General features: G+C 35.6%; 1 protein-coding gene across 4 annotated transcripts in view; it reads right to left on the bottom strand.

The window, feature by feature from the left end:
* Phip (PHIP subunit of CUL4-Ring ligase complex) overlaps positions 1-15821 on the bottom strand; it is a 121048-nt gene that overhangs the window by 39463 nt on the left and 65764 nt on the right. For 3 of the 4 annotated variants that reach the window (XM_075965114.1, XM_075965116.1, XM_075965117.1), the window contains 5 exons: positions 14912-15137; positions 11521-11658; positions 10875-11058; positions 6573-6690; positions 1260-1400 (listed from right to left, as the gene is read on the bottom strand). In XM_075965114.1, coding sequence (XP_075821229.1) covers positions 1260-1400; positions 6573-6690; positions 10875-11058; positions 11521-11658; positions 14912-15137 — 807 coding nt within the window. The remainder of the gene's footprint in view (positions 1-1259; positions 1401-6572; positions 6691-10874; positions 11059-11520; positions 11659-14911; positions 15138-15821) is intronic. The other variant, XM_075965115.1, reaches the window with a different exon arrangement.

Here is a 15821-nt window from a genome sequence, read left to right as displayed (position 1 = left end):
AAAATGTTTTTAAGATAGAGTCTAAACACTTATCGCCAAAACAAGCCTCAAATTTCTGGACTCAGAAATCCTGCTTCAGTCTCCTAAGTGCTGGGCTGTAGAAATATAATTTCATTCTACCAGAGATTTGGAGACTAACTTACACTGTTAATAGGGCTACCTCAGATACTCAAGGAAATTCTTAAATATGTTTAACACCAAGATATAATTTGGTTTCAAAATAGAATAACTATCATCATCTAGGGTATATACATTTCTTAAGACTAAAACAGTTAAGAAGTATGAAGGGAGGAGAAAAGGATTTAGACTGAAGTTCTGTATAAGATGACTGCTGTTTGCTGATTGACTTCACTTTTAAAAATGTACAAACAAACTGGTATGGACAATACCTGTAGAGAAATCTGTGTACAAGTAATAGTAAAGCATGTTACTGAGGTTAAAAGTAATCAAAATGGTCAACTGCTTCCAATTACTACTTAGTCACACTAAAGCAGAGCAGCATGGTAACAATTTCACAGTTCTGCTTTAATGTAAAGGGAACCTCATTTAATGATTAGTCACCATTTAATGTTATAATGATACAACATTATATATATAAAATAACATTTATAATGATATAAAGTTTAGACATTTTGAATCTCAGAACCCTTAAAGGATGTGGTGATTTGAAAGAAAATAACTCCCATAGGAGTTCCACTTGTTGAAGAAAGTGTGTTACCATGAGGCAGGCTTTGAGGTCTCTTTTGCTCAAGCTTCCCTCAGCCAGACTGCCAGTAAATTTCCTCTTGTCTGCAAGATGTAGGACTCTCAGCTCCAGCACCATGTCTGCCTGCACACACCTTGCTCCCCACTATGATGATAATAAGCTGAACTTCTGAACTCTTAAGTGAACCACCCTAATTAAATATTTTCCTTGTAAAAGTTGTGGTCACAGTGTCTCTTCACAGCAATAAAAACCCTACAGCAGGATTTCTATTAATTAGCATTTTGTACTTAACATACTCTACTCCTGAGGTATTCTAAAATTTTACCAGAGAGAACTAAGAATAACCCATATGGACTATTTGTTTTGCAAATTTGAGGCTGAATTTGTGGCATCTCTGGAAGTAGATCTATAGTAAATCAAAGATATGGCTACTATGAAATCTAACATGCCATATAAAAATTACATTTGTAATCAAAGAATGCAAATAATGAAAGTCATATTTGAAAAATAAGTATAAGTGATACAGATATTTGGGAATGTGCTAAGATCTTACATCTGAAGAACTAGTCCCATTTTCTATATCCTCCAAGGGCCTAGGCATTTCTTCCAGTGCAGATCTTGTACGGTAATTGTGTTGATTTGCTTGTTGCTTTTTAGAATCCCCAAGATCCATGAAATGTTCATGAGCATGATTCTGAAAAAAATAAAATTTACTCACGATAGGATTTAAGGGAATAGGTTTTCTTGTTTAACAGTCATATTATGGAAAATTCATACATATTTAAAATATCACTGATTTGAACATAGTTGAACAAATGCTTTTGTCATATGATAGGGCATCTCTTGGGTATATTCCCAAGAGTGGTATTGCTGGGTCCAGGGGTAGGTTGATCATGAATTTCCTAAGAAACTGCCACACTGATTTCCAAAGTGGTGGCACAAGTTTGCATTCCCACCAGCCATGGATGAGGGTACCCCTTCCTCCACAACCTCTCCAGCAAAGGCTATCAATGGTGTTTTTGATTTTAGCCATTCTGACAGGTGTAAGATGATATCTCAAAGTTGTTTTGATTTGCATTTCCCTGATCGCTAAGGAGGTTGAGCATGACCTTAAGTGTCTTTTGGCCATTTGAACTTCTTCTGTTGAGAATTTGTAATAGCCAGAACCTGGAAACAACCTAGATGCCCTTCAATGGAAGAATGGATGAAGAAAGTGTGGAATATTTACACATTAGAGTACTATGCTGCGGTAAAAAAAACAATGACTTCTCGAATTTTGCATGCAAATGGATGGAAATAGAAAACACTATACTGAGTGAGGTAACCCAGACCCAAAAAGATGAACATGGGATGTACTCACTCATAATTGGTTTCTAGCCATAAATAAAGGTCATGGAGTCTATAATTGGTGATCCTAAAGAAGCTAAACAAGAAGGTGAACCCAAAGAAAAACATATAGTTATCCTCCTGGCTATGGGAAGTAGACAAATTGCCGGGGGGGTAAAATTGGGATCTTGGGGGTGGGGTGGGATGGGGGTAAGGGGAGATGGGGAGAGAAAAGGGAGAAGGGGAGGATGGGGGGAACTTGGGGAAACAGGATGATTGGGATAAAGGAAGGTTGGATAGGGGAGCAGGGAAGCACAAATCTTAGTTAAGGGAACCACCTTAGGGTTGGCAAGAGACTTGAACCTAGAGTGGCTCCCAGGAGCCCAAGGCGATGTCCCCAGTTAGTTCCTTGGGCAGCTGAGGATAGGGAACCTGAAATGACCCTATCCTATAGCAATACTGACGAATATCTTGCATATCACCATAGAACCTTCATCTGGTGATGGATGGAGATAGAGACAGAGACCCACACTGGAGCACTGGACTGAGCTCCCAAGGTCCCAATGAGGAGCGGAAGGAGGGAGAAAATGAGCAAGGAAGTCAGAACCACGAGGGGTGCACCCACCCACTGAGACAGTGGAGCTGATCTACTGGGAGCTCACCAAGGCCAGCTGGACTGTTACCAAAAAAAGCATGGGATAAAACTGGACTCTCTGAACATGACGAACAATGAGGGCTGATGAGACGCCAAGGACAATGGCACGCGGTTTTGATCCAACGCAATGTACTGGCTTGGTGGGAGCCTAGCCAGTTTGGATGTTCACCTTCCTAGATATGGACAGAGGGGGGAGGACCTAGGACTTACCACAGGGCAGGGAACCCTGACAGCTCTTTGGACTGGAGAGGGAGGGGGAGAGGAGTGGGGGGAGGAGGAGAAGGGTGGGAGAAGGGGGAGGGAAATGGGAGGCTGGAAGGAGGCGGAAACTTTTTTTTCTTTTTCTCAATAAAAAAAAAATATCACTGATTCTCTAGAACCACTGGAGAGTTCTTACCTCTACCAATGCTCAGACCAAAGGGGTGATCCTGTCCATACGAATCCTCAGGCGGCTACTATCTCTATAAAACCTCTGGCTACATCCTCAGACTACCTCTGAACTCCTGTATCTTCTCACCTTACATTCCTCTCTCTCTGTCTAGTCATATCATTCCTGTTTCCAATTCCCCAGTGCTGGGATTAAAGGCATTTGACTCCCAAATACTGTGATTATTGGTGTGAACCACCACCACCTGGCTCTGATTCTCTTTTAGACTACATCAATCTCGTGTAGCCCAGGGTGGTCTTGATCTCAGAGTTCTATCTACCTCTGCCTCCTGAGTGCTGAGATTAAAGGAGGGTGCCACCACTGCCTGGTCTCTATGGCTAACCAGTAGCTTAGCTCTGCATTCTGATCTTCAGGTAAGCTTTATTTATTAGATTACAAACAAGGTATCACTACACTTTAATCTGAGCATTTGAAAGGTAGAGCAAAGTGGATCTCTATGAGTTCAAAGTCAGCCTTGGTTTTCCAGGGCAGCCAGGGCTGTCTCATACCCTACCCCCACCAAAAACAAGTCATCTGTAGAAGAGCACATGAAAACAATCAAGAAAAAAATTGACAAAGTCAAACAGTGACAGATATATTCAAATAAAACATGTTCCTAGGAAAGTTAAAGCAACTTCACGAGTGAGAAGCAGAGCATCCATAAGCATTGACCCTGTCACAGAAAATCAGACACTATGAAAAATAATCTACTAAAGGTCTTTAAAATAAAAAAAACCTAATCATTTAATTAGTAATGGGGAAAGAGAATAGGTTGACCATACAGACTGAAATGTATGCTAGTGAGTGAGACTATGAAACAGGCTAATCACTACTCAAAGCTTCAAATAAAAAGAAATTTTACTGATTCATGAATGCCTGGAAAACACAATACTTGGAAGGATGGTTGGGACAAGAGGATCCAGAGCTGAAACTGCCTCAACAACAAAACAAAACACAAAAAAAACCCCAAATCTATAAAACAAACAAACAAAACTCCACCCCAAACAATGTTTCAGAACTGAGTTGAACAAAATGAAAGAAAACTTACATTAGACACGTCATAGTCAAACATGAAAACACAAAAAGTAAAGCAAAATCCTAAGGATTCCCCTAAAACCAAGGAACTTAGGAGCTAGAGAGATGGCACAACTGAGAACACTGGGGGCTCTTGCAGAAGACCACAGTATAGATGCCAGTACCCACACAGTGGGTGGCTCCTAACAATCTGTTAAAACTCCAATTCCAGGGGTTCTGTTGAATTCTTCTAGCTTCCACTGGCAATGCATGCATGAGGTACACATACATACAAGCAGGCAACCATTCACAAAACAAATCTTTAAAAGAAAAAAAAATGAACCCAACATTAGACACTAAGAAGATAATAGTAGAAAAACCTTATACAAAGTAACTCTAAATCTAAAATTATATCCTCACTGCTAAAAGTGATTCACCAAACACATCTGTTCTAAATGTTATAGAAATCTTAGAAAGCATGTAAAGGTATATAAAGGAAATAATGTTCTACTTTGTTAAACACTGTTAAATCCACTGTTAAGAATTTAATATAGCATTCCTTTCATTTGGCATAAAAATTTCTAACTACTCAAACTCCTGTCATTTAAAATTGCTATATTGTTACTGTCAAAAACATCATTCACAATTTGATATTTCTGGTAAGATAAATTCCAATTCAAAAAAATCTAAGAAAAATATAAAAATCTAAGAAGAATACTGTTTTGTTTTTCATTGAGACAGGATCACACATCATAGTTGGGAATTTTAAATGCCTCAATGATCGGTATAGTAAACAGAAAGCTGGCTATTAACTAACACTTGTTTTTTTTTTTTTTTTTTTTTTTTTTTTTTTTTTTGTCCTTCAACACAAAATGAAATCTACTTTATCAGAGTATCAAGTGATGATGCTTTGCCCAATGATGAGTCTGGCATAATGTTATTAAAGCAGTATCAAAGAGCATCCCACAGGAGAAGCATACATACTCTTTGTACTTTTCTCATTTGACTGACCCTTAATCCTATAACCTGAACTGAAGAGTTCCACTATCTTCAGGTATGTGACCAATCCTGGAGGAGTAGGAAAACAAGTCTTCAGTTCTCACCAAATGGCGCCATTCTCAACCCTGGATTACAAAGGCTTTTTTGATTTTTTGCTAAATTTAAATTACATTTCCTTATTTGTGTGTTTGTGTATATGTGGTGTCCATGTTGAGGTCGGGGGACAATGTTGTGCAGTCAGATCTCTTCCACCATGTTGGTTCCTGGCATCCAATTTAGCTTATCAGGCTTGGCAGAAAACTCCTGGCCAGCTGAGCCAATCTTGTCAACCTCTGCTAAGGTTTTATATTTTTGGTTGTAAGTGTAGCCTTTAACAGCAAAGTTGCAAAGAATTTTATATGAAAAGAATTTTTTCAATTTGTTTAGCCCACTGTAAGCTAGTAAAAAAACCAGTAATTTTTTTCTCTGTTAAGATCACTGCTCAGTGATAATGAATGTTCCTTGAGAAGCTGTTTTATGTACTTTTCCTAAACTTCAAAACTAATGGCTCTAAAACTTTTCCAGCTAAGCTAGAGGAGGGCAAATAAGAGCCTTAGAGTGTAGAACGACTGAACTGAAAAAAAAAAAAAATACTAGGAACAAACTACCTGTCTTTATTTTTAAGGGTTTATTTACACTAGGAACACTCTACCAGTCTTTATTTTTTAAGCGTTTATTTATGTTTGGCTGTATATCTATATGTGAGTCATGTCACATGTATTCCTGGTGCCCACAGAGGCCAGAAGGTGTTGGGTCCCCTGGAAATGAAGACAATTGTTAATGGCTAAACCCAAGTTCTGTCTACTAGCAGAAAGTACTCAAAACCACTAAGGGATCTCTCCAGCCATCAACCTATCCACATTAAGAGAAAAGGGGGCTATTCGCTATTCTTTTTAATAGACATCAGCTGATGTGATAGTTAATAACAGATAAGATTAAAACATCAACATATAGAAAAATAAGCTACGGAAGAACTAAAAATTACTTTTCAATAGGATGATTATAATTTAGTGAATATAATATATACATGATATACTAAAAAAACAGGAAATACAGAAACAAAGTTGTTTTTTCTTCTTTTTTTGGTTTTTCGAGACAGGGTTTCTCTGTGGCTTTGGAGCCTGTCCTGGAACTTGCTCTGTAGACCAGGCTGGTCTCGAACTCACAGAGATCCGCCTGCCTCTGCCTCCCGAGTGCTGGGATTAAAGGCGTGCGCCACCATCGCCCGGACAGAAACAAAGTTTTAAGTGAGAAATAAAATAATTGAAATAAACAACCAGGATATATAGAAACTTTTAATTAGTACTATTTTCCTTATAATATTAAATCCTTCTTTTAATTTTAAAAGAAAGCACTAAAGTGGTTATATTTACCCCTATAATATTAAATATCAAATTAATATTTACCTTTGAGACAGTAAGAATTTTGTTCTCTTTTGCAGCAGTCAAGTGTTTCCTCTTCTCTTCAGACCTGTAACTCTTTATTTCCTCTTCTCCCTTCGCAGTTCTCCATTCTTCTTGTCTACTAAAAGAGAATATTAAAAGTCACATTCATCTACAATTTTACAACTGATTTCCTTTCAAACGAATGTTAGTTATTAAGGTAACAATGTGAAGTTAGGTCTTGTATTTTCTTTCCAGGTAGAACATGTGGTTCAGGTCATAACTAAAATACTAAAAAGAGATTTCTTTTGCTTCTCCCCTCATTTCAAACTGTTTCTACTGTGTAATGATAAATCAATCAAGTATTAAATTCTATGAAGTTATATCAAGACAGCTTATTAGGTTATATGGCTTGTGCCTAGACAATCTTACATGTCAAACAAGATACCTAGTACTCAAAACAAAATCAGGTTTTATACCAGACATCAAGATAAAATTAAATAAAACGAAAAAAAAATTGACTTTGGATTTTAATTTCATTTAATCCAACTCCTTAGAACAACAGAATTTCACTTTTACTTAAACTTGGAAGTTTTGTTGACCTGCAAGGTAATTTGATTTTTGAGCCTTAATTTTTCCCAAGAGATTTCATAACAGGAAGGAAATTAATATTTAAAGCATACTTACATTGTCAATACTTTCATACTAGAGCATACTGATACTTTCATTTTACTTAAATCTCTAATGTATATAGTCATATTTAATGGAAAAATGAAGTTAAATCTTCAGAAAACAACCAACCTCAAATTTAAATTTGAGTTTTTATACTTTTATATTGAAATAATCCTAAATTCACATAGACGTAAAAAAGAGCACAGAAAATCTTGTAGTCTTTATTCAATTTTCTTCAATGGCAAAATCTTGTGAAAGTGTAGTATAATATCAATACCAAGGTCTTGATATTGATGCAAACCATTAATTATCTGGTTTGTCCAGTTTTACTGTTGTGGATGCTAGCTCTAAGCAAATATATTACACATAGCATTGTATATTATTTACCACAACAGTTAATATACAGAGCGCTCAATCTACACAAAAATGTCTTGTTTTGTTTGTTTCTTATCATACCAACATTTTCTTCCACCTCAACTCTCCCTTCTCCTACATCTTACTGGCCAATAATTTGTTCTCTAACCCGGTAACATTAATCATTTCAATAATGTTTATAAATAAGATCAAACAGTATGCACGTTTGGACTGGTCCATCAATAAAGATGTATCTAAGTTATTTCACCAATAAGTTGTTCCTCAACAAAGCAGAATATACCACAGTTTAACTTCATATACAACTGAAGGAAATTTGGTTTGCTCCCCTAGTTTTTGGCTATTGCACTCATGAACTCATGGCAAATGTGACTGCCTTTACAAGACTAGGCCCTTAAATTTTGTGATGGATGTGGGAGGAATCCATGAGGTCACAAACATCTCTAAGGATTTACAGATGGTAGTTTTAGGGTAAGGGCACGAGTTCTCACCCCTCCCTGAGAAGCTGTTGGGTAGTTAATGATTGCTAGGGAGGAGTCAGAATCGGTGGTATAGCCACCGGGAAGTTACCCATGGTTCCTATAAATTATTCTCATCTATGCTCACTCAACAACCTTAATTAAACAACAAACAAATACAGAAAGTATAAAGGGTAACAGTAGAGACAATGAAAATTATCAGGAGGCATATGAGAGAGCAAAGGGGAATGGGATGAAAATGATCAAAATAATCACACACATGTTATAATGAAGCCCATTACTATGCATGATTACTATATGCAAATAAGAGTAAATTTCCAAGATACTATTGTTGAGTCATATATGACAGTTGTATAATAAAGTACAAAACAGTATTCCAGTCTGTGTCATGTTTATGTTATCACAAACAAACAAACAAAAAGCGCAAATATAGCAGTTTTCTGTTAACTACTCAACATTCATTGCTTTCACTTATTATTTGAGATAATTTGATAGATACACAGAGGTATCTCATTCTCGTTTTACTCTGCATTTTCCCAATAACTAATGGTGCTGAGTATCTCTTTATACGCTTAGTTTACCATCCTCTCTGGTGAAATGCTGGTTCTGGTCTTTTGCCCAGTTTGTGGTTGGATTTTTTTAAAAAAAAACTAACACAGCCCAGCTTCTTGATCTTCTTGCAAAGAGCTAGGGTCACACTAATGAGCCACTTCACGCAGTTGGGTTGTTCTGTTTACTGAGTTTTAGAAGTATTTTATATGTTAAGCTATAAGCCCTTTGTCTGGAAGTGAACTAGTGCACTACCCTGCCTCATTTCAAGGCCACTTTGAGCAAAATTTTAAATTGCCCACCAAGTTTAAATCATAGTAAGATTTTGAATGTACTTATATTAGGTGTTTTGAATCAAACACTTTGACCTTTAAAGTGACAGTCACAATCTTGTTGGACCTTAGACTTAAAGATAATAAACAAAAGGATATAGTGACAAAATAGTAAAACTTATTTGGGAGTGGGGGGAATCTTCCTTACTTCATGTTAAGAACAATCAACTAGCAAATACATCTTTACACTCAATCCTTTCTAGTGAAGAAGCAGAAGATGCAGAATGTCTAGAATGAAAATGTAGTTTTAGCATAGCCTAGTCCTTCCTATACACTGAATGCAGACTATTTTCTCCACAACTCTGGGGAAAACTGTGGCTCATTAACTATCTGTGAATGGAGTTTACTTAGCTTTAGATAGGCTAAAGTGAAATTAAAGTTACATTATTCATAACATCATCAAAAAGAATAATTATTCTGATTTAATCCTTTCCCTCTATGATATTCTCTCGTTCAGTTCAGAACCGGTGTTGAGAAGAAAAATGTCAGGGGCAAGAGAAATAGTTTAGCAGCTAAGACACTTTTGCTCTTGCAAAGGGCCCAGCTTCCATTCCCAGCACCAACAGTGTGGCTGACATCTATCTTAACTCCAGCTCCAACGAACGTGGCAACTTCTCTTCTCCTCCACAGGCATCAGGCATACAGGTAAAACGATAAAACTAAAATTTTTTGAAAGAATAAATTTTACTAAACTTCCTTCAAACCTCAACATTGTTAAAGATTGAGATTATCAAAATTGTTTATATATCAGATATTCAACCCTATATCCTAACACAAATTCTAATAATTATCTAATCATGGAGTAAAACCTATGTGAATATTAGGACTTTCTTTAAAAATTAATTATATAATTACTATTATTAAAAGCCTAAAAAAGGCCAGGCAGTGGTACCTCAAGCCTTTAATCCTGGCACTTAAGAGGCAGTAGCAGGAGGAACTTGAGACCAGCCTGATCTATGAAGCAAGTTCCAGGACAGCCAGAACTGTTACAAGAAACCAAACCAAACAAACAAAACAAAAAAACTAAAGACTCAAATTCACATTTTGTTCATGCTTTTTATTTATTATGGAGGACAGTAGATAGGTTGATATTTCACGTATGTTGCTGTTCATGTACTTACACATACACAAAATAAATGTAAAAATTTTTCTAGCATATACGTACGTACTTAGGGATGAAAAGTATTTTCAAATGCAAAATATTTATGTATTACCACTAATAGGTATATTTTCTTTATGCCTCTGAATAACCTGATGTAAATGAGTAAAGGACACTAAATTCACTATATAATTATACCTAATCCCATAAGATGTGTTTTAAGATATTAAATGGGAGTGGTTGGGAGAAGGCTCCCGAGTTAAAAGAATTACTTACTGAACAAGCATTAAAACCTGAATTTGGATCCCTAGCACCTGCCCACATACCAGATGCAACAGCTTGAGTGTATCCTTAACCCCAGTGCTGGGACTATAGGAGAGGGCACACACACAACACAGGTGAGTCCCATGAGTTCACTGGCCAGTTAGCCTTGCCAATCAATGAGCTCCACGTTCAGTTAGTGACCAGGTGCCTAAAAATAAAGCGCACAAGGACAAAGGAAAATACCTGACATCAACCTCTAGGCTCCACACATACACACAAACATATATGTGCCTACTCACATAGAGACAAAGGAAAGCAATAGGACACAGTAAAATGTGAACCAGAACTCAACCTAATGGACAACACTTTCTCCTATCTAAACACCCCTCATCTTATGCCATTTACACAAATGATCCAGAAAAACAAATTTAGCCAATTCATTTTTTGCCTTTACATATTAGCTTAAAAGAAATCACTAGGTTGGAAAGGTATTTTCAAAAATATTAGTCAAAATGAATACAAGCAACTATGGGAAATACCAATTGATAATTCCCCTTACCTAGCTACACCAGCTGAGAGCTCAGGTACCACCACCCTTCGGCTCCAAGCAACAAGGTCTCGTTCTGTGGCCATTTCACTTCTAGGAGCATTGCTGTGCATCTGCCGCACACCTTCAATTTGTCCACTGCGCCTCAATCCTACATTTGGTGGTGAATGAACTTCGGAGGTAGAACTTCCAGAGCCTACGGGGAGGGGGTGGGGGGTGGGGGTGGTTAAGTTCTACTTAGACAGTCACCTCACTTAGTTCGTAATAAAAAAAAATATTTTCTTCCATAAAAAGCTTTTACAGCAAATAATTCATCTACCATTATCAGGAACAAAACCACAGGTAAAAGTTTAGTGAAAACAGAAATGTGGTTATTCAACTAATTGGATATATTAATGAATCGTAATTATGGAGTGTTAAGTTTAGGTACTGTGACTACAAAACACTACTTTGGTGAACAAAATCCAATTTCTAATGTTTACTTTAGGAAATTTGGAAGAATATCCATCTGTAATGTCAAACCTTGTATTTATTCTTCAAAAAACACAATCATTTTGGTAGGCTGTTTCATTTTATGGATGTACTATAATTGCTTAGTAACTTCTCTAATGCTGATGATTAGATGGTCTCAGTTTTCCGAAGTACAATCTCAGCTTACCTCTGTTTAAACGGCTGGTATTACTGACACCTGCTTCACCAGAACGCCTCAGGTCTTGTTCCTGCTGTAGTCTTTGAATCATGCTGTCTAAAGGACTGATATCCTGGTTTGCTTGTTGGCTTAAAACTTGGTTCAATCCTATGTAATACACAAAAAATACTAACCAGTCTCACAGAAGTCCATAACTAAATATTAATTTCCCTGTGGTAAAGACTTAAAATGATTACCTATAAGTGAAGAAATGAAAAGATGACCTCCATAACCTATTTTTAATTTATAAAAGTAACGATAAGAAAGATGACTGCAAATTGTTCGTGCTCATCATGAGGCAAATGTTTATAAATCTTATGGAAACAAAATTATTAGCTCCATTATCCAATTAAAAAAACGAACACTCAGAGGCATATATCAAGAAGCCAAAGTCGGATTTCCTACTTCCACCTGAATTTCTGACACTGTCTCATTAATTCAACCAACTCTTGATTGTCTACTATGTGCTTAAGACTTACGCCTAATATTGAAGATCCAGTGACAAATTAGATGTCAAGATCTTTGTACTACAGCAAACTAAAATTATGATTGGGCAATTAAACAATAAACATGCAGGTAAACGCAGACTATAAAAGATGCAAAAATAAGTGAGGAGAAAGAAAAAGAGCAATGGAAAGACACCTATGGTAAGTCAGAAGTCAGAGCAGTCTTCTCTGAAAATGCATGCAATTAAATGGAGACTTAAGCTAAGCAGGTGAAGAACACGTCATATCAGGGCTCAGATACATGGAAGAATTTCATATATTTAACCCAACCTATTTATTAGCACCTCCTATTCATGCCAGTCATACAAAAACACTTGAATTCTCTTTGTTCTTTGAAATTTCACCATAATGATATACATAATAAAATTCTAATTTATCCTTCAAATACTAACTAAAACAATACTTTGTTTTCACTGTGAATATTTTCCAAATTTTCCTTAAAAGAACAACCTGTTCCTCTCTTTCAGGTCCTTATCAATCGTCTATCTTAGTAGCTAGGCAAATATGGAATATAAAAGAAAGCAAGGTAATTACTCAAATCTAGCATAATTTGCAGCTAATAAAAATGTTCAATCTTGGGGCTGGAAAGATACAATCCAGCAGTTAAGAACTTGTGCTAGCCTTGCAGAGGATCCCAGTTCAACTCCCAGCATCCACATGAGGCAGCTTGCAACTTCCTTTGTTAACTCCAGCTCCTGAGGGATTGGGCACAGGCAGTCACGCACACTAGCCCACTCCCCTACATAAACACAATTAAAATGACAATCGTTTTTGAAAAGCTCAATCTTGAAGATAGAATTTTAAAAGAAAAAAACCAAAAAACAAAAATATTTACTAATATAAGACTTATTGAATTAAATTAAAACTATTTACATTAAAAATAACAAGTAGAATAATTAATATTAGCTGTATATCTAAGTAAAGTTCTTATCAGATCTGAATTTTTAGGGTAGACATGAATTGTAAAAAGACTACCCAAACAATATTCTGAAATAAAGTACTAATAAGAAAAGTCTAGAAAAAAAAATATCATGTACTACTTGAGCTATTTTATATGAGAAAACTCTAATTAAATAGGAAAAATAATATGACTAGGTCGCAAAATTAAAAAGTAGAGAAAGACAAAATTAAAAAGTAGAGAATGTCTACATTCAATTTTCTAATTTGCTGCTATATCATATTTGAATATTGATTAATAATTCAGTATAGTCCCCTTAAGCTTACAATTAAACACATTTAGGTATCAATACAACAAAACTCCACTTAAATCAATTTTATAATTACAATAGGCTACATCTAGGTTGACTTAGCTTTGCAATATTTAGCAAATTTTCAAAAATACTAAATTTGCATTGATGCTAATATTTCTTAAAAACATGAGGTTTTATTTCACTTTGTATTAAGTATTTTTGTATTTCAGAATTCTAAAATAATTACAATTTTGAGAACTAGAAAAAAAATTGAAAATAAATACTAAGAAGTTGGAATGACTAAAGGTTCTCTTATGAATCATTGTTAAATAACTGCTACCCATCTCAGTTTTAAGATCACGCCATTTTATAATTGTTATGCTTTGAACCTGGAGAACTTCTCATAGACACATGCTATGAAAGCTCAGTCTCCAGTTTGTGGTGCTCCTCTGAAATGGGTGGAACCTTGCTGGAGGAAGTGGCCGAGTAATGGTTACACCCAACTTTGATTAGTCTGCCTTTCTTTGCAGCCACATGCCCTGCTCCACTGACTGAGTGGCTCCACTTTACTCATCATTCTATCATGGATGTCATCCTCAGAAATTAGAAACCTTAAAATAATATTTCCTGCTTAAGTTGTTACTGTTGGATATTTTTTAGCAAGTACAAAGGTACCAAGCACTACTTCTCTAATCAGCAACAGAATCAGGCATAGGGTAAATGTCTCTAAATTTACGACACAACTGCAAAATTTGTTTCCTAAATTCTTAGGATGAAATAATTAATTATCTGTGGAAGCCTTATATAAGCAGTAAAATGGAGTAAAAGTAACAATTATAATAGCAATGGTGTTTGAGACCTGAGAAAAATCTGATTTTTGCCAGTTGTACTCCAAGATATTTCACACATCCTCATTAATTTTAATCCCATGAATGGTATTTCTCTAGTACTGAATCTTTCGAGAATATGAATATGTCTAAGAAACATTAGTTTTGCATATTAGACATTCAAGCCTATACTTTTATAAAAGTGGCAGTGGAAGCAATCCCCCAATCCTTTTTTTTTTCTGTTTAACCATCTATCAGGGATGGAAATGTCTAATTTAAGAACCAACACTTTCTATCTAACATGTCATCCTTACTTTAATTTTATTTATACTCAATCCTATGGCTTGATATTATCACCACATTTTGGATCTTCTGTTCTATTTATAGGACCTAAACTCAGCATACATTCTATTCCGAAGCTATGTTCATTACAATAAAACCTTTATGTAGTACCTTCACAAACATGTTTTTAGTCTAAAATATTATTCCTAATGACAAAACTGGTTTAATCTTTAGAGGTTCTTTATTATCTTAACTTAACGCAGTCAGTGTTACACTTGTGAAATAGGGGAAGAAGAGTCTGCACACCTTGTCTACATTTTAACAACCACCCAGTTCTTCAACTCATCTGACTTCAATATTCCATGGCTTCACAAAAACAGCTCTTCTCAGTTTTCAGCCCTATCATTTCACAAACCTTTACAATTTTATCACTTTTAGACAGGTCTAGCAGCACACACCTTTAATCTTAGCACTCAGTAGACAGAGGCAGAAGGATCTCTATGAATACAACTTAGAATCTGTGAGAGACTTGGCCGTTATGAAAATGGATGCCTACCTGAAGAAGTGACTCCCATTTGAGGGATGAGCTGTTCCTCCCTGCAATTTTCACGACCAGGAACTAATCTCTGGTATCTTGATGGATGAGGATTTCCGTCAACATCAACCAGAAAAGGAGGAGGCATGAGATGAGGTGCCTGCTGAGTCTGCTCATCTAATACAAAATTGTTGGCATCACGGATAAGAGGCCGATAATCACTATGAAAAAACATCTGATCTGCTATCTGTAAAAAGAAAGGTCCATAAAATAATGGAAAAATAAAATTTAACATAAAAAAGATAAAATTTCTAATAAAAGTCTAAGACTATTTGATAAAAGTGGTACTATACATCAATTTAAAAAAACAATATGGTTGAGATTTGAGCATCCATGATATTTAATCTCTAGGATTAAAAGGAAGGATTGAAGGAACAAAACAATTTTCAATTTTTAATTCATTTTAAGCATATCTCTATATAGTCTTCATTGGCTACTATAAGATCTGGTACCTTTTTCTCTGTAAACAAGTATAACAAGTCATATACATTAAAAAAGAAACCATCATTAAAAGTAAGATTTTTAATTTAAATAGTAAGAAAAATTCTATCTAGGCATAAAACATTCAAATATATTTTTACTTTCACAGATACGGTACTCTATTTTAAATCTGTAAATTGTGGTATTTTGGGGGGAACTGAACAAAGACTCACAAACATGCCAAACACATGGTATAACTACTGAGCTACATTCCTAGTCTCAAGATTTATGTAATATTAACAACAAAAAGTAACATGGGAAAAGAAAGCATTGTCTCTAGAGTATTTTCAATAACTTAAAATCATTATGAACTCAGCCCTGATAGATCTATGACTTCAATTTTTCATTGGTAATCTGTAATGTCTTAAATTAAATTATGAATTATTCATTC

Source organism: Microtus pennsylvanicus, chromosome 3, assembly GCF_037038515.1.
Source record: "Microtus pennsylvanicus isolate mMicPen1 chromosome 3, mMicPen1.hap1, whole genome shotgun sequence".
Taxonomy (NCBI): domain Eukaryota; kingdom Metazoa; phylum Chordata; class Mammalia; order Rodentia; family Cricetidae; genus Microtus; species Microtus pennsylvanicus.
This window is presented reverse-complemented; position numbering and strand designations above follow the sequence as displayed.